Source organism: Salmo salar, chromosome 03 (genome assembly GCF_965601325.2).
Source record: "Salmo salar chromosome 03, fSalSal1, whole genome shotgun sequence".
Classification (NCBI taxonomy): Eukaryota; Metazoa; Chordata; class Actinopteri; order Salmoniformes; family Salmonidae; genus Salmo; species Salmo salar.
Window position 1 is genome coordinate 44,066,030 of NC_138293.1, and position 20,058 is coordinate 44,086,087.

General features: G+C 42.0%; 1 protein-coding gene across 1 annotated transcript; it reads left to right on the forward strand.

The window, feature by feature from the left end:
- The first annotated feature begins 6,163 nt into the window (after window positions 1-6,163).
- LOC106600507 (death-associated protein kinase 3) lies at window positions 6,164-19,802 on the forward strand. Its single transcript, XM_014191912.3, has 11 exons — window positions 6,164-6,310; window positions 7,726-7,821; window positions 13,362-13,583; window positions 14,110-14,248; window positions 15,856-15,985; window positions 16,309-16,357; window positions 16,475-16,501; window positions 16,803-16,955; window positions 17,189-17,234; window positions 17,447-17,658; window positions 17,822-19,802. The coding sequence occupies exons 2-11, from the start codon at window positions 7,760-7,762 to the stop codon at window positions 18,135-18,137; spliced, it is 1,356 nt and encodes a 451-aa protein (XP_014047387.1). The 5' UTR covers window positions 6,164-6,310; window positions 7,726-7,759; the 3' UTR covers window positions 18,138-19,802.
- The last annotated feature ends 256 nt before the right edge of the window (window positions 19,803-20,058 follow it).

Below are 20,058 nucleotides of genomic sequence, written 5' to 3' on the forward strand. Positions count from 1 at the left end.
GCATTTGGCCCAGTACATCACTGGGGCCAAGCTTCCTGACATCCAGGACCTATATACTAGATGGTGTCAGAGGAAGGCGCAAAAAATTGTCAAAGACTCCAGTCACCCAAGTCATAGACTGTTCTCTCTGCTACCGCACGGCAAGCGGTAACGGAGCACCAATTCTAGGACCAAAAGAATCCTTAACAGCTTCTACCCCCATGCCATAAGACTGCTGAACACCTAAACTAATCAAATGGCCACTTGGACTATTTACATTGACCCCCCCCCCCCCCCCCCCCCCCCTTGTTTTTACACTGCTGCTACTCACTGTTTATTATCTATGCATAGTCACTTTACAATTTACATCGATTAACCTGTACCCCCGCACATTGACATCGGTACCGGTCCCTCCTGTATATAGCCTCGTTATTGTTATGTACATTTATTGTGTTGCTTTTTGATTGTTTTTTTTTACTTTAGTTTATTTAGTAAATATTTTATTAACTATTTCTTGAGCTGCATTGTTGGTTAAGGGCTTGTAAGTAAGCATTTCACGGTAAGGTCTACAACTGTTGTATTCGGCACGTGAAAAATACAATTTGATTTGATTTCTCTGCAGTCTGGCTGGTGCTTTCTGGGGCGCCTTCTTGAATTTTGTCTCCAAAGGCCAACCATTTCCACCTGGATATGTTTTCCATATAGGTATTGATAAAACTTCTCGCAGCCATACACTACTGCTAGTAGCTCTTTTTCAATTTGAGCATCTCTCTTTTGACAGTCTGTGAGGGATCTTGACCCGTATGTGATTGGCTGACCATCTTGCCGGATCACAGCTCCCAAGCCTTCTGAGCTTGCATCCACAGGTAGTGTCACTGTTTTTTTTTATGTCGTAGTACTTTAACACTGGCGCATTGCTGACAAGTGTTTTCAAGATTTTTAAGCTCTGTTCCTGTGAAGAGTCCAGTTCTTCACAGGAAGAGAGCTTCAAAAGTCTCTTTCCAGCAGTTGTCTCAGTGGTGCACTGACATCTGAGAGATTCGGGATGAACTTTGGGAGATACTGCAACATTCCCATGAACCTCTGAAGCGCTGCTTTGTCCTCTGGCTCTGGCATTTCTTGTATTGCCCTGACCTTTTTGGAGTCTCGTTTCAGGCCTTTTTTGCTTAACACATGTCCAATGTAGTGAATTTCTGTCATTCGGATTTTGTGCTTGTCCTTATTTCAGTTTCAAGTTGATCCTTCTTAGTCTGTCTAGTAGCTATCTCAGTCTCCGGTCATGCTGCTTTGTGTCATCACCTCAGACAAGAATGTATTCCATGATGTTTACGACACATTCCAGACCTTCCAAATGCTGGTCGAGATTAAGTCCAGCAGTGGTTTCACTTTTTCCACATCCATAAATGTTTCATTCTCTGGGTACAAGGCACGCAGGGCCTCAACAAGTTAGCTGTTTCGTTTGTTAAATCTGGCTGCCATTTCTCCCAGTACAGCATCCAGAATGCTGAAAAACAGTCTGTTGCACTCCCTCTCATTATACCTCTTCTTGCTGGCCCATTTTTGTTTCGACCACATATTCTTTCAGATTACTACTCACTACTTTTGCCATTTGCTTGGAGCGGGGGTGTCCGTGTGCTTGTATTTCTCCCATAACTCATCAAACTCACTGTCACGTTGCAGTTTTTCCACGCAATTGTGGGCGCTGCGGATGACTCGGATGCCAGTGTACAGATCAGTTGTTTCAACCTGAAGTAACTTGTTAGTGGGATCGAGCAGGCGTGAACCATGAAGGAAATTAATCTGAAGCTCGGCTCGGAAACAGCTTTCAATAGGCCCACAGCCTCAGGTCGCACCTCTGTACCGTAGCAGCAGGTACTCTCGATTTATCTGAGCAGATGGAAGATGCTGTCCAGAAATTTTATAATGACACTCACCGTAGCCAGATGACCAGTCCATCGCTGCTCAAGCAGCCGTTTCAGTTTTTCTCCTGTATATTGTGCAGCCACAGTTTGTTTCCTGAGAAACTTGTAAAGGGAATTACACACATTAAAAAAGTCATCCAATGCACCCTCAGAGGACATAGTGTGCACTATGACTAAATGCAGCTAGTGGTTAAAGCAATGCACATACGACACTTCCCGATTCAGCTTGTCTTGCACTACCTTTTGCATGCCCCCATGTTACCAGACATCACACTGGCGCCATCATAACATTGACTAAGAATCTTGTTGGTGCTAAGGCCAACATTTGTTAGCTCTGACAGGACCAAGTTAGTCAGCGATAAAGCATCACATTCAAATGTTCTTTGCTTGATGTGTGCCTCCCCAGTCCCTTGTTGCTATCAATGGCATGCTGGCAGTTATTATATCCAGTTTGGGTGAATGCCTTATCGGCGTTAGCATTGGAGCCGATGTAAAATTTTCGACAAGGATAGTAGAAAGCTGGAATATTCCAGCCACTCTCTGCCTTTGAACCACGCACAACAAAATGCCCGTTTTCTCCAACAGTACAGTCGTGGCCAAAAGTTTTGAGAATTTTCAAAGTTTGCTGCTTCAGTGTCTTTAGATATTTTTGTCAGATGTTACTATGTAATACTGAAGTATAATTACAAGCATTTCATAAGTGTCAAAGGCTTTTATTGACAATTACATGAAGTTGATGCAAAGAATCAATATTTGCAGTGTTGACCCGTCTTTTTCAAGACCTCTGCAATCCACCCTGGCATGCTGTCAATTAACTTCTGGGCCACATCCTGACTGATGGCAGCCCATTCTTGCATAATCAATGCTTGGAGTTTGTCAGAATTTGTGGGTTTTTGTTTGTCCACCTGCCTCTTGAGGATTGACCACAAGTTCTCAATGGGATTAAGGTCTGGGGAGTTTCCTGGCCATGGACCCAAAATATCAATGTTTTGTTCCCCGAGCCCCTTTTGCCTTATGGCAAGGTGCTCCATCATGCTGGAAAAGGCATTGTTCATCACCAAACTGTTCCTGGATGGTTGGGAGAAGTTACTCTCGGAGGATGTGTTGGTACCATTCTTTATTCATGGCTGTGTTCTTAGGCAAAATTGTGAGTGAGCCCACTCCCTTGGCTGAGAAGCAACCCCACACATGAATGGTCTCAGGATGCTTTACTGTTGGCATGACACAGGACTGATGGTAGCGCTCACCTTGTCTTCTCCGGACAAGCTTTTTTCCGGATGCCCCAAACAATCGGACAGGGGATTCATCAGAGAAAATGACTTTAACCCAGTCCTCAGCAGTCCAATCCCTGTACCTTTTGCAGAATATCAGTCTGTCCCTGATGTTTTTCCTGGAGAGAAGTGGCTTCTTTGCTGCCCTTCTTGACACCAGGCCATCCTCCAAAAGTCTTCGCCTCACTGTGCATGCAGATGCACTCACACCTGCCTGCTGCCATTCCTGAGCAAGCTCTGTACTGGTGGTGCCCCGATCCCGCAGCTGAATCAACTTTAGGAGACGGTCCTGGCACTTGCTGGACTATCTTTGGCGCCCTGAAGCCTTCTTCACAACAATTGAACCGCTCTCCTTGAAGTTCTTGATGATCCGATAAATGGTTGATTTAGGTGCAATCTTACTGGCAGCAATATCCTTGCCTGTGAAGCCCTTTTTGTGCAAAGCAATGATGACTGCACGTGTTTCCTTGCAGGTAACCATGTTTGACAGAGGAAGAACAATGATTCCAAGCCCCACCCTCCTTTTGAAGCTTCCAGTCTGTTATTCAAACTCAATCAGCATGACAGAGTGATCTCCAGCCTTGTCCTCGTCAACACTCGCACCTGTGTTAACGAGAGAATCACTGAAATGATGTCAGCTGGTCCTTTTGTTGCAGGGCTGAAATGCAGTGGAAATGTTTTTGGGGGATTCAGTTCATTTGCATGGCAAAGAGGGACTTTGCAATTAATTGCAATTCATTCTGATCACTCTTCATAACATTCTGGAGTATATGCAAATTCCCATCATACAAACTGAGGCAGCAGTGTCATTTGTGTCATTCTCAAAACTTTTGGCCACGACTGTACAGGCGGGTTGGGTATTTCCCCAGACAAACCTGCGCTGGCTCCTCATCACCGCGGTCGTCAGGCACTAACGGAGGCGTTGGTGCTTGTAATAACCTGGCGGTGCTGCTGCTAGGTTCGGTGTTGGCGGCTGCAGGCCCCTCCTCGGGTTGGTTACCTCCTATGTCACCAGGCTGCAAGATGGTTGCGTAGGTGCCTTTGCTGCTGGGCTCGACGGCCTTGGCCTCGGTGATTAGCGTCAGGCTTCTCCCCCTCCTCACCGCTTTGATCCGATGCTGCCATTGTGCCTTGGCGAAGCCACTTTCTAATATCCACCATACTATCAGCTACCTACCTAACTGTTAACATTAGCTAAATTCCATCCAGCTGCGCGGTGAAACATTTTTTTCTTCGTAGTAGGTAACTTTGAAAGTAAACCTAAACGGTCAAATTGACGCCGCCCTTCTACTGTGAAGGCCAATCAAAATTCGTTTTTTTTCAACTGGTTAAATGTGTATGACATACGTAAGATGCATGCAAGGGAGTTGCATGAATGAAGGGTAACCGATGTGAAATGGCTAGCTAGTTAGCGGTAGTGCGCGCTAATAGCGTTTCAATCGGTGACGTCACTTGCTCTGCGACCTTAAGTAGTTGTTCCCCTTGCGCTGCAAGGGCCGCGGCTTTTGTGGCGCGATGGGTAATGATGCTTCGTGGGTGACTGTTGTTGATGTGCGCAGAAGGTCCCTGGTTCAAGCCCAGGTTGGGGCGAGGAGAGGGACGGAAGCTATACTGTTACAGAAGCATACACAACAAATCGGTTGGGCATGACGGAGGGGGCAGATTGTGGGACAGAATATGGATACAAAACTGAGGAGGCACAATATTCCAACTAAGGGGTCAATGCCCCCCTTTGCACCCTTGTGGCGCTGGGCCTGGTTATGAATACTCCTTCCTTTAATGAAGGCTAATTGAGTTTCACTGATTATATCATCAAGGCCTTGTTTCAGCCTATTGGCATAAACATGGGCTAGTAACTTATTGTCAGTTGCCAACAACGTGATTGGTCTCCAATTCTCCAGGTAAAGAGAGTCCTTCTTTGGTTTGGGTATAAGAACTATTAGTCCCTGTCTCAAAGAAGGAGGTAAGATAGCATTAGCAATATCCTCTTTGTAGACCAAAAGCAATAACTCTCTAATATCAGGCCAAAAATGTTGATAGAATTCAGGAGACAGCCATTCCGGTCCAGGAGATTTACCTATAGGTATTTGTTTAATGGCTTGGTCCAACTCAGTAATATCTACATCAGAATCACCGTTTCCTAAACCCTTCTTCTATAGGATAAACAGGGTTATTAAAGGACTCAAAAAAGGAATCCAAGTTGCCTTCCCAAAGATGAGATTGATAGAGTGAACTGTAGAAAGAGTGTATGTTCTTATTAATCACTTCAAAATCATCAGATATAGTGTAATTTACATAAATGGATTAAATCCTATTCCTAGTCTGCCTACTTTTCTCCAAATTAAAGAAATAATATGTGTTTTTTCACCTTTTTCAATCCATTTGGCCTTTGAATGGATGAAGGCACCATGTGCCTTATCGTTGTATATGTCGTTCACATTGGCATTTAGCAAGCTCTGGTTTCTCATCTTCATTTAAATCTAAATGTTAAATGTTATTGCTCAGCCTGTTAATATCAACAATAATATCCATGAGCTTGATGAATCTTTTCTGAGCTAGCATTTTACCAGTAGTGATGGCAAGACATCGAATTCTGAATTTAATCATTTCCCATTTGTTAGTAGAAGAAAGAGCAGAATCGAGACAGGTCTCTCTGATAAGAGCTTTAGACTGTAAACAAAATGACTCATTCTTTAAAATATAATAATGAAATGTTCAATATGCTTTAGAAAATCTCTTGTCATTATCAAAACAAAAGAATAATGGACCAATGGTCTGTCAGAGGAGCTGAAGAAATACTACATTCACTGACAAGATTCATAAGATTGGAAGATACCAACCAATAATCATTTCTAGATTTTAATTGTCTGTCGCTAGTTGTAGAGTTAAAGCAATAACGTTTTTTAATGTTGGATTCTGAGAACGCCAAATATCGGAAAGGTGAAAGTTGGCGCAGAAATGTATAGTTAAGTTATATATAAAAAAGGGCTGAATGCCTGGTGGGATACCTATCCATCCAGTCATCAGGAGCCCCTCATGCCATATGGTCCATCCTGAAATTGAACATGCTGTAATTATCTTTAACCACCTTTGACTCCGGAGACGAATGCGGGACCCGTAGCCAGTTAACGTTATAATGTAAGTAGCTATCTGTATTATTGTGATTAAATTACGTCATTTTTAAAATAAAAGCTCCATCGTGTCGTTTTACACAAACGTTAGCGTTTGCTTCGAATGCCAACCTTGTGTATGACAAGCACAGCGATTGCTAAATTGGATAGCTAGGCTGGCTACTGTAAGTTAATAGCTAGCAAGTTAACTAGATACAATGTAATAGTTTTGTCAAATTGTTACTATAGCTTACATTTTTTGAATAGTTATCGATTTGACCCATTATCATATCAGTCCGGTGTTTTAGCTAGGTTTGTTGGTGAGTTATTTTCTTCTGACCTAAGTGGACAGACATAGTTAGCTTGCTCGTTACAGACGTCAGCTAGCAAGATTTGTTTTGCTTGAAACAAAATCGTAGGCCTATTTAACAAATCTAAATGTTTGTGTCTTGATAGCAGAAGTTAGCAAATGGTTATCTAATGTCATGTTAAAACCGCATTGAGAGCCTTTAATCAGCTAGGTAGTTGATGGAAGAATATGACGTAAGTAGGACTGACTAATGCATCGACATCAGCCAACTGTGTTGACTTCGGCCAAATATGGACGGCCACTGCTGGTGTTGTTGGATCAAATCAAATGTATTGGTCACACACACATGGTTAGCAGATGTTAATGCGCGTGTAGCGAAATACTTGTGCTTCTAGTTTCTAACAGTGCAGTAATATCTAACAAGTAATTTTAACAATTCCCCCACAACTACCTAATACACACAAATCTAAAGGGGTGAATGAGAATATGTACATATAAATATATGGATGAGCGATGGCCGAGCAGCAAAGGCAAGGTGCAATAGATGGTATAAAATACAGTATATACATGTGATATGAGTAATGTAAGATATGTAAACATTATTGAAGTGCCATTATTTAAAGTTGCATTGTTAAATAAATTGACTAGTGATCAATTTATTAAAGTGGCCAGTAGTTGGGTCTCAATGTAGGCAGCAGCCTCTCTGAGTTAGTGGTTGCTGTTTATCAGTCTGATGGCCTTGAGATAGAAGCTGTTTTTCAGTCTCTTGGTCCCAGCTTTGATGCACCTGTACTGACCTCGCCTTCTGGATGGTAGCGGTGTGAACAGGCAGTGGCTCGGGTGGTTGTTGTCCTTGATTATCTTTTTTTTTGGGGGGGGGGGGGGGGGGGGGGGAATGTGTACACTGTCATAAATCCATACTGTATGTGTTTGTTTGAGCTGATTTCATTATCACTGCCACCTAATGTTGCTATAACATGTCTATAACAATCAATCCTGTAGTTCATTTAGGCATTTCTGCTCACGTCAACATCACATTCATCTGTCATTGTTATGATATTGGTCTTAAACCTTTGTGCTCTTTCTCTGGCAGTTACAAAAAAAAATTTTTTGCCCCTCTTCTGTATTTCAAGACACAGCTTCTCTCAGCAGCAACCCAGTCAGATCATGGCTGGCTTCAGGCAAGAGGATGTGGAGGTGTTCTACGATATGGGGGAGGAGCTGGGGAGGTAAGTTCTGACATCTGTATGGCTAACTACTATTACTATCTGAGAGCGCACAGATTCTTCTGCTTTTTCAAGATCGGACGTGTTTGTGTGATACTGTTTTGCTGGATGATACTAGCCTTGACTTGATTCAGCTTGCCCGGTGGATCAGTGGGTAGAGTTCGCACTTCAGGGCAAGTGAGGTAAACTCTAAACCTGGCCTACCCAGCACATCAGACAATTTCAATCAAGTATGCCTACTAATGAATATGTTTTGAATGAGGTGGCAGAATAATACAGATCTCTTATCACCTTTTCGTTCTCGCTTGCATGTGAAGTGAAACACAATTTCTCCAAACAATCTTTTAAATATATAATCCGTTGTTTGACTCTCATAATGATATACCAGTATAATACCACTAATTTAACTTTAAAATGCATAGCATGGGGAAAACATCCATTGGCACATCCCCAGTGTATTTGTGGGACTGTTTATTAAACTGCATTGCACTCTGCCTTGTTATACAAGCTCTGTTTTTAGCAAGTCCTTGTAAACTAAACAGAGCTAGAGCAATAGAATGAGTCATGTGCTTGTAGAGGATTAAACCTGACTTCATCTCAAATGGCACCCTATTCCCTTCATAGTGCACTACTTGAACATAGTGCTTTATATGGAAGTAGGGTTTTTTGCTACAGTGTTGCAGCAGAAGAATGACATCATTGTGTTGGGTACTAACCTTTAAACTTGAAGTATCCTTATTCATGTTACCATATTAGAACTGAGGGTATGGAAATCTACTGAGTAGGAAAGGGGAGTGCAGGAAGAACATGTTATTGTTAAATCTCAGGTATCCTATGGAGAGGAGAAGTGCCACAGTCTGGTTTCAGTCAACAGATAAGGTAGGACAGCCATGAGTTGGAGAGGAGTGAGGAATTTGGGCATTTATTTTCTCTCCATGCCTCTAGGTTTAGACTTACTGTGAGAGGAGGGGAGACTGAGTTAAGCTCAGGAAACTGCAGGAGTTAAAGTTCTCCTGTGACGGATTTCCATCATATGGATTCTGGAGGTTAGGTTATGTAGATCCGCAATAAACATTTCGGGGGAGGGGGGGGGGGGGGACGGGACGGGACATGGCCTAATACAGAGAAGCTGTTCTACAAAATATATTCCCAAATAAATGTTTTCTCAAGTATTTTATTTTCTCTGTTAAGCTGTGTACACTGAACTGACATGTATGATTGTTGCTGACGTTCAGATGACGGGAATGAAATAGTCTATAATGCACACCACCACGGCGCTCAATTCAAACAGTGGTGTGTAGCCTACAGGGAAACATATATTCTGGCAAGCAGTCAATACACAATAATTCTTAATGCAATCACAGGAAAACACTTTTAAAAGCAGTTTTGGCAAATGTAATTTGAAAGCAGTTTTGGCCTTTGTTAATAAAAGAGGGGATCACAGTTTTCCATTGCTACCACATTTATTTCTCTACTTCTTCAATTGCACAAGTGGTATGGTTTGACAAATGCAGTTACAACAGGAGTTTCAAGCATGTTAGGCCCAGCTGCATAACAGAGCTCTTAAAGGGTCAATGGCCTCTTAAAAGGGCAATGACATAGGCCTACTTCATAATAGAAACAATAACAAAAAATGTGGGTAGTGAATAATAATTATTCATTAATAATAACAATCAGGATGTTGTGTCCAGTGGGGTAAATGCAAAGGGACAAACCCCATGCTTTAGCCTACGTACATTTTCAGTGGTGATGGTCACATGGGGCAGGTGGGGCTCCTGCAGATTTGCATGCAATTCTGTTATTTAATGTCATGACAATACAAGAAATCAGTTGGCAAACAATTTTATTTTATTTAAAAATATCTTTATCTAATAAAGCATACGTGATCGCTTTCCATTGTCTTGTTGTTTTGGTACATTTTCATCTCCAAAATGCAGCCGTCTCAGCCTCGCTCTGTGCTTTCTGTGGTGGAGGGGCAGACAGAGAAAGTACAGAGTGTACACTACCAGTCAAAAGCTTTAGAACACCCCCATTTTTCCAGTTTTTATAGAAATTTAAGCAGTTCAGTTGAATAACCTGAAATGGTACAAAGGTAAGCAGTAAACTGCCAGAGGTTAGAAAAAAAGTTTAGGTTACCAAAAACTGAAAAAAAGAATGTACATTTCAGAGTTATAAAAAAAAAGGCCTTTTTCAGGGAACAAGTAATGGGTTAACAACTTACAGCTGTTCTGCAGCAATGGAAGTAAATTAAGCCTTGAAGGTTGATGTTAACAATTCCTACAGGTCTCCCAACTTTTGTTGATACAAACCCTTACAAACCCTCTGTCTGTATAAAAGCAGTGTTGGAACAGACTGTTACTACACCCTCTTAAGCATAATTTGGACAGTATTGTACTGCAAGGATGTAGTATATTGCTATCATAATGGCGAGAAAAAGGCCATTAACAAAGGAAGACAGATAGACCTACACTTTTAAATGTTATAATGGTCTTTCCTTTAGATAAATTGCAAAGAAAGCCAAGGTGAGTACAGTTTCCCACACCATCAAAAGGCACTTGGAAACTGGAGGAAACTCTGACAGGAAGAGGTCTGGCAGACCCAAAGCCACAGCAGAATCAGAAGACAAGTTTCTAAGAGTCAACAGCTTTCGTGATAGGCGGCTTACAGGACAACAGCTTCAAGCACAGCTTAACACTGGTCGAAGTAAGCAAGTCTCAGTTTCAACTGTGAAGAGAAGACTTCTAGCTGTAGGTTTGACAGGTCGAGTGGCAGTAAGAAAGCCATTGCTAAGATGGCAAAATAAGAAAAAGAGGCTTGCCTGGGCCATGATGCACCGCCAGTGGACTACTGAAGACTGGAAGAAGGTCTTAAGGACCGATTTAATACAAATTTGAAATCTTCGGTTCATCACACTGGGTTTTTGTACGCCGTCGAGTAGGCGAAAGGATGGTTCCTCAGTGTGTGACACCAACTGTCAAACATGGAGGAGGAAGCGTGACGATGTGGGGCTCTTTTGCTGGATCCAGAGTCGGCGACTTACACAGAGTGAGTGGCACCCTGAACCAAAATGGCTACCACAGCATTTTGCAGCGCCATGCAATACTCCCTGGTGTACGCCTAATTGGTCAGGGGTTTATCCTACAGCAAGATAATGACCCAAAACATACCTCCAGGCTATGTCAGAACTACCTTACAAGAAAAGAACAAGACGATAGGCTACAAATCATGGAATGGCCAGCACAGTCTCCAGACTTAAACCCCATGGAGCTGGTTTGGGATAAACTGGGCAGAAGGGTGAAAGCAAAGCAATCTACAAGTGCAACACATTTTTAGGGACTTCTGCAACAGCGTTGGGAAGAACTTTACGAACAATATTTGATTTCCATTGTAGAAAGAATGCCACGAGTGTGTTTGGCTGTTATGTCTGCAAAAGGTGGCTACTTTGATGAATCAAAAATGTTGATTACATTTTGTTAAACAAAACGATTCCATTATTTATTTTTTGTCTCCAATTGTTTATTTGTTCTATGCTTTAATTTCAGAGTACATTAAGACATTAAACTGTGTGAATTTCAATAAAAACTGGAAAAATTGAGTTGTTCTAAAACTTTTGACTGGTAGTGCAGGTGTCGTTGATCTTCTCTGGTTGAACGTGATTGGCTCAGGGTGCTGTCACTCTTGAGGACACTACATCCCCGCAACATCTGCTGGGAGAGCTAGCCAGCAAAAGCAGGGTGCACCTGATACAATGATTGTTCTCGATTATATTGACTGATTGGTTCTGTATGGGGTGGCAAAAGCACCTCTTTGGTGCTCCATTGATTTACAGTAGAAGTTCCCGCCCAAGAAGGCTCATTGGCATTGGCCACAGATAAATCAACGTCTTATGCCCGTTAACTCTGGACTGATGTGTCAACTTCATAGCTAGCTAGTTGTTTACCACGCGCTGTTACCACGTCTTTAAGGTAGGTAGCTTAGCTATGTAGCTTAGTTATGTACAAAGTACAAAAAATAATAATATAATAAATGCATGAAATGAAAATGAAATGTATATATTCACTACTGTAAGTCGCTCTGGATAAGAGCGTCTGCTAAATGACTAAAATGTAAATGTTATGTCCTAGAAAATAATTTTCAACCTTAGTATTATGAAGGAAATGTGTAGAGAACGCCTGGTGCTCATTATTCACCTAAACTTGAAAATATGTCCATCCAATAAAATAAAGCAAGCTGGAAAATGAGATTCAGGTCGAGTGGTTGGTGGTGGATCATGTAGCAGTTGCTAACATTTGTTTTGAGGTAGGCTAGCTATAATATCCTATAGGCATGTATTATAGTTGATGTATTATAGTTGATGCTATAATTTCCTATATACATGTATTATAGTTGATGTTTGATGGCAGACTGTATTACGCATGGAACCACATGTAAAAGAAGGGTTAGTTATACATATCTTTGATGGAACTGTGCAATAGATTAAGCAAGAGAATAGCGTTATAAATGTTGCATGTTGTTAACCGGGCCCCTTTATAACAGGCAGGCAGACACACATAATATTTCAGACATAATCCTAGCTCGTTTACACTAGAAAAGTCTGCTGGGCCGTGGTCTTCTGTGCAATAAGAGCTAAAGATATGGGAAGTAGCCATAAACTCATAATAACCCATGTTATAACGTCTGTGTGTGGCTCAAAACTCATTTATGGGATTCAGTGTGTAGTCAGTGTAGTGTACTGGTTTCAATGCCTATAAGCTTTGTTGATTTGAGTTTGCCCCACCACTATTTTCATTTTAAAGTCACCCCTGTACATTTTATAGCCACTATTTTGCATCAGTCGGGCAACAGGTGATAATGCCTATTGCTAATAGCACATCTGATAATATAGACCATGGGTTATATGCATGGTCCAATATTATTTTTTAATGTTTCACCATTATGTTATTTCACTCATTTCTAGAGGTGGAAATTATATTCTAGATGGTATCAGCGTCATTTTATTTTTGTTCATGTTGGAGTAGAATATCCTTTTTAAAAAGCTTCTCAGTCCTTCTACATAACCCCGGACCCCCTAAGAAAAGGGACTGGAATTGGTCAAACTCAGTTAAATACTTGTACAAAATTATAATTTTTCCCTAAAAGCATGATGGTCATAGACTTTCTTACAGGCCGGTGACTTCACGACTTCCCATCAAACCAACTCCTTGAATGCCCTACTCCTTGAAATTTGCAGTTGTCTAAAAAACACTATTTTGCTATAAAAAAATAAAAACGCTTTAGTTATTTTTTTTGTCACCCACTTTACATTTGCTTATGGTCTTCATCTTATTACATCAAAGTTATGAAACTGCCACCCAGTGTGTTGCAATGCGGCCACTGAACACTAGCCTATACAATCTGTAGTCAAGATTGGTATATTGCTTCAAATCGGGATTTTCCTAGATGAGCTATCTGATTGTGACCCAGTCACTCTTTCCTGTGTATTCTATGTTCATGTTTTACTTTGTATCATCATTCTCATGATGTCATTTCCCCCCTCCCCTCAGCGGACAGTTTGCCATCGTACGGAAGTGTAAAGAGAAGCCCTCTGGCTCTGAGTACGCCGCCAAATTCATCAAGAAGCGTCGTCTGTCGTCTAGCCGCCGTGGCGTTAGCCGCGAGGAGATCGAGAGGGAGGTGAACATCCTGAGAGAGATCCAGCACAGCAACATCATAACGCTACACGACATCTTCGAAAACAAGACCGACGTCATCCTCATCCTGGAGCTGTAAGGGAGACTAGATGAGACCAGGGTCATATTCATAAATAATGTCAGAGTAGAAATTCTGATCTAGGATCAGTTTTGTCTTTAAAATCACAATTAATGAGATTATATAGGGGCGGCAGGTAGCCTGGTGGTTAGAGCGTTGGGCCAGTAACCGAAAGGTTGCTAGATAGAATCCCTGAGCTGACAAGGTAAAAATCTGTCGTTCTGCCCCTGAACAAGGCAGTTAACCCACTGTTCCTAGTTAAACAAATAAGAATTTGTTCTTAACTGATTTGCCTAGTTAAATAAAGGTTAAATAAAAAAATAATTTAAAAAACATAGACAGGGGGACGTGATCCTAGAACAGCACAATACTCTGAGACATTTTATACATACGGCCACTAACCTGGGTTCAAATTAGCCTGTGTGACATTCTGTTCCTGCTCTCTTGTAAAGTGAAAAATCCCAAAACATCCTGATGTGGTTCTGTTGAGATGCTAGTTGTGTGTGTTGCTTTAGAGATTCATCTGTTTATGTTTTGTTTCAGGGTGTCTGGGGGGGAGCTGTTTGACTTCCTGGCAGAGAAGGAGTCTTTAACAGAGGAGGCCGCCACACAGTTCCTCAAACAGATCCTGGATGGGGTCCACTACCTGCACTCCAAATGCATAGCTCACTTTGACCTCAAGGTCACACACACACACACACACACACACACACACACACACACACACACACAGATCCCGGATGGGGTCTACTACCTGCAGTGCCCGCACTCCAAACGCTTCGCACAATTTGATCTCAAAGTGGACCGTAGGCTGTGGAGCTGGGTAAGCCAGGGTCATGTTCAACGGAAAACATTTTGCAATAGAATACACTTCTTATTCTTAAGTCCAGGTAGTCTCTAGTGCCTAGTGAACACCATCCAGGCTGGTGTTTTCAACAGTCATCCTTATTAAACACTATAAATACAAAATAATGTGGACACACCTTCAAATTAGTAGATTGGGCTATTTCAGCCACACCCGTTGCTGACAGGTGTATAAAATCGAGTACACAGCCATGCAATCAGCCATGCAAACATTGGAAGTAGAATGGTCTTACTGAAGAGTTCAGTGACTTTCAACGTGGCACCGTCATAGGATGCCATCTTTCCAACAAGCAGTTTGTCAAATTTGTGCCCTGCTAGAGCTGATCTGGTCAACTGTAAGGGCTGTTGTTGTGAAGTGGAAACGTCTAGGAGCAACAACGGCTCAGCCGCAAAGTGGTAGGCCACACAAGCTCACAGAACGGGACTGCCGAGTGCTGTAGTGGGTAAAAATCTTCTGTCCACGGTTGCAACACTCACTTCCGAGTTGCAAACTGCCTCTGGAAGCAACGTCAGCACAAGAACTGTTCGTCTGGAGCTTCATGAAATGGGTTTCCATGCCAGAGCAGCCACACACAAGCCTAAGATCACCATGCGCAATGCCAAGCGACGGCTGGAGTGGTGTAAAGCTCGCTGCCATTGGACTCCGGAGCAGTGGAAATGCGTTCTCTGGAGTGATGAATCACGCTTCACCATCTGGCAGTCCAACAGACTAATCTGGGTTTGGCGGATGCCAGGAGAACGCTACCTGCCCCAATGCATAGTGCCAACTGTAAAGTTTGGTAGAGGAGAAATAATGGTCTGGAACTGTTTTTCATTGTTCGGGCTAGGCCCCTTAGTTTCAGTGAAGGGAAATCTTAACACTGAAGAATACAATGACATTCTAGACGATTCTGTGCTTCCAACTTTGTGGCAACAGTTTGGGGAAGGCCCTTGACAATGCCCCCGTGCACAAAGCGAGGTCCATACAGAAATGATTTGTTGAGATCGGTGTGGAAGAACTTGACTGGCCTGCACAGAGCCCTGACCGCAACCCCATCTAACGCCTTTTGGATGAATTGGAACGCCGACTACGAGCCAGGCCTAATCGCCCAACATCAAAATGGAAGCAAGTCCCCGCAGCAATGTTCCAACATCTAGTGGAAAGCCTTCCCAGAAGAGTGGAGGCTGTTATAGCAGCAAAGGGGAGACGAGCTCCATTCCCATGATTTTGGAATGAGATGTTTGACGAGCAGATGTCCACATACATTTGGTCATGTAAGTGTACCATGATAGTATACTGTTTAGGATATTAGAATAATAGTAATAATCATTCAGGTCAGTTATTTATTTTCAACATATGATGTTGTTATTATATTTCAAAACATCTGTAGTGTATCCATTCTCTTCTAACTTGTATTATGGAATGCTTGTTTGTTTTTGTTGCAGCCGGAGAACATTATGCTGCTGGATAAGAATGTTCCCAACCCCAGGATCAAACTCATCGACTTCGGCATCGCTCATCAGATCAAAGCTGGGAACGAGTTTAAAAACATCTTCGGAACGCCAGAGTTCGTTGGTGAGACCCTCTTCTACCGCTCCAGACCAAAAGAGCCACGAACAGTTTTTTTACCGGCATTAGTACGGCTTTTATGTTCAAATTGATTCTTTTCACTTCGGGTTTGGATTCCCTTTGGAAAAAATAAATTCCTTATTCCTATTCAAGACATACAGTATCCATAAAATATCTATTCAGAAATATGTTATTGTTATGCCCACATGGGGAAAATATTCCTTCACATGCATCTTATTTAGTGGAGGTCTGTGGGATATCCTTGACGACCATCTGGGTTGAATTAAAGCTTTAAAGCGATTCTGGTGGTAATGCTGCTTGTTTTACAGCTCCAGAGATAGTCAACTATGAACTGCTAGGCCTGGAGGCTGACATGTGGTAAAATGGACTAAGATCATTTAAATGTTTTTTATGATTTTGAGAATGTTTTCTTGTTGTTGCTGTTGTTTCGCTCTGAGGGTAAATCTCACTAAGTTTTGTTCCTTTTGTCTCCAGGAGTATTGGAGTTATCACATACATTCTGTAAGTACTTGTTCACATTACAATGGTTGTCTCTTTTCATACAGTCAGTTGAGCAATATTAAACAGTGTTATGTTAAATTATTTCAAATCTACACACATTTTTGCATTACAAATGACAACTATAGAAGTGACACTTATTTCTCAGTAATTCCATCGTCAAAATTATGACATAGCAAGTAAGCCAATCTACTGTGTATAACATTTGGCCATGACCTGAAAGATGACATGATACAGTACTACTGTTTTACCTCCTGTTGAGTGTTCTTATTGTGTTCTCACCATGCTGTCTGTTGGTCCTCAGGTTGAGTGGTGCCTCTCCGTTCCTGGGGGAGACCAAGCAGGAGACTCTGACCAACATCTCAGCAGTTAACTATGACTTTGACGAGGAGTACTTCAGCAACACTAGTGAGTTAGCCAAGGACTTCATCAGACGGCTGCTGGTCAAGGATCCCAAGTAAGCCTGGTTTACGCTGGACGGAATATGCCAGGGAATGCTTAAAATAACATACACAAGAACCATGCACTTTGTCTGTCTTTTTTAATAGCATATTATCTTAGGGACCCTAGCAAGAAATAAAGGTTTGTGCCTTTTTGCACCAATGTTAGAACTACAAATACTAAAGCAAGGAAGAAATGAGTCATTGATTTTCATCTCTAATCATTTACAAATGGTTCTTATTTCTCCAGGAAGAGAATGACCATCGATGACAGCCTTCAGCATCCCTGGATCAAGGTAGGTACCTCTCACCATTTCATACATACTGTACCTCACATATCAGTAATCCCCCAAACTATTTTACTAATCCCCCCCCCCCCCCCCCCCAAATATATGCAACTGCTGGCTTATAGCACCCATTATACTGATGTTTTTTGGCCAGACAAAATAATTGAGCACCCCACCCACACACTTTTATCTACTATCCATTAAACCCCCTCTCCTCCCAGGTGATCAAGAGGCGGAACGTGCGCCAGGAGGAGAGCGGGAAGAAGCCGGAGCGCAGGCGCCTGAAGACCACGCGTCTAAAGGAGTACACCATCAAGTCTCACTCCTCCATGCCCCCCAACAACACCTACGTCAACTTTGAACGCTTCTCCCAGGTGCTGGAGGAGATCGCTGCTGCCGAGGAGGGGCTGAGAGACCTGGAGCACAACCAGAGGTAGGGGGAAGGAGGGGGGAATAAACGGAGGGATAGATGGATGGATGATTCAATGAATGGGCGGATGAATTCATTTGTGATTATTAAAAACACATAAAGCTGTTGTAGTTGGGTACAACAATACATCTATCCATTCATTCTAACATCCCCCTCTCTTCTCCAGGTCATGTCAGGAAGACGTGGCTGCTCTACTCTCTATCTATGAGGAGAAGGAGGGCTGGTACAAGGAGGAGAACCAGAGCATCGCCAGCGACCTGGGTCACATCCGCCAGGCTCTGCAGTGTACCCAGGCCCAGCGCAGACAGAGTCAGGAGGATGCCCGTGCCGCCATGCTGGCTGCTAACGCACTCAAGAGGACGTTTGGGCGCCTGGAGAACCGCTACGAGGTCCTGGCGGAGCAGGTGGCGTCGGAGGTGCGCTGGGTGGAGGAGCTGGTCAGAGGGATAGAGAGGGAGAAAGACTGTCTGGTCATGTCCTGAGCCTGGCCTGCCTTCTAGAATCACTGACATTATTCTCATAGAATCACTGACACTGAATCTACACTCTTCAGTTTCTTCTTTCTAGGGTGGTCTGGTCATGGCCTGAAGGCAAAGTCCTGCTGGGCTGGGGCTGGAATCACTGAATGACATTATTCTAGTTCTCAGCTTACTTCCTACTATGTCCGTGTGTGTGCATGGTAAAGTCAGGACAGTACATGTACACCAGCTGTCAGAGTTTTTCTGGTGTTTGTGTGGTTGTTGGAATCACTGACATTATTCTGCTTCTGCACTCTCAGCTTCTTCTTTCCATGTCTGTGTCTGTGTGTTTGTGGCACGAACAGGGCACATATTTTACACCAGCTGTCATCAGATTCAGAACGAGGGTCGAGAGTTCTTCGGGTTAGAGAAAATGCTGGGCCCCCGATCATAAGCCATGCTGCCCCTCACACACATTTGATTGGGAAAAAGGTTACTCCTCCTGTATCACTTTGTATGGAGTGAACTAGCAACGCAGAGTCCTTATTATGAATATGTTTGGTCAACAAAATATGTGTTTAATAATACATTTTCCAAATAAATGTTAAATGTTGAAGATAAGGATTTTGATTGTTATACGCAATACTGACACATTGTTTGTAAAATACGCTGTTCGTTTTTGCAGTATGTTTGGTTAAGATTTAGTTTTCTGCACCGGCAATCATTTTCCTAAAGAGTTTTAAGCTCCATAGTTGAAGAAATACATGGTATATGCACCTGTGCGACAGCATTAGTCTGGCTTGGTATGCCAATTTCAAGTAAGCAATATTCTCTCGCCTCATAACATGTATCATTCACAGCTGACTGTTATAAGTAACAACATAGTACAAATTGCACAGAAATAACAGGAAATTCATGTCGATGTTTTATAGGGAGATCCCAGTACTTCATCTTATTGACAGGCTATCTATTCTATACCATATGTCACTCAGCTGACTTGTTGTACTGTAATGCAATTGAAACAAATGCAAACACTATAGCTGTCTTACCTAAGGAGAGAGTAGTCTTAAGATATATAGATTGTATAAACCTGTTTTGCTATTTGTACGCTGTGCCTGGATATAGAACACCTTATTGCCTATACATAAGCAAAAATGTAGTAATGGCTAGACATGTTAGTGAAAATGCAGGCTTAGTGACTGTCCCTCAAAACGCTTTGGGCTAGTTTCCTGGATAAAAGCATGGTCAATGGAAGTTGTCCATTGAATTTGGTTTTTAGCCCAGGACTAGGCTTAATCTGTGTCTGGGAAACTGCCCCATTTGAGTACAACTATTGTGTATAAGATTCTTAACAAATTATCTGCATGATGTTAAACTATGTAAAGTGTAAAACATATATATTTTTTTCATTATGACCATAATAACCCACACACTTCAGACATTCCACGAGTTAGTCATTAAATCTATGCATCACATTCCATAGAACTATGGAACCCTATATACTGTGTAATTCCCTAGTTTAATATTCTCATTTGCACTTAAGAATACAGCAGTGTTCCAAACTATCTCCCATTGAATTATTTTTATGTATGCAAAACGTATAATTGGTGTGTATTTATTGGTTTGAACGATGACAGTTTTAGACAGCTTTGTGTTTTAAATAAACAAGCTTAAATACATGTAGCTTAACTTTCCTTGTGTATATTTATTGTGTCCATTGAGATAAGTTTACCTTTCAGGTCAAATTAAGGAATGTGGAAAATAATTCAGGGAAAAGTTATTACAACTTAATAAACATTTCACTTTCTAAAATCGAATCCTTGTGGAAAGTAATTGAGGGAAAATGTATTACAACTTAATAAACATTTGACCAGCTATAATCAAATCCTTATGGGCCCTGGTCAAAAGTAGTGCACTAGATACAGAATAGGGTGCCATTTGGGAT

Bases quoted from the DNA above. Each gene is read 5' to 3' on its own strand.
- LOC106600507 (XM_014191912.3), top strand. From the start codon at position 7,760: ATGGCTGGCTTCAGGCAAGAGGATGTGGAGGTGTTCTACGATATGGGG. The intron at 14,249-15,855 runs GTCACACACACA...TTTTTGTTGCAG, and splicing joins TAGCTCACTTTGACCTCAAG to CCGGAGAACATTATGCTGCT. The intron at 16,502-16,802 runs GTAAGTACTTGT...GTTGGTCCTCAG, and splicing joins GGAGTTATCACATACATTCT to GTTGAGTGGTGCCTCTCCGT.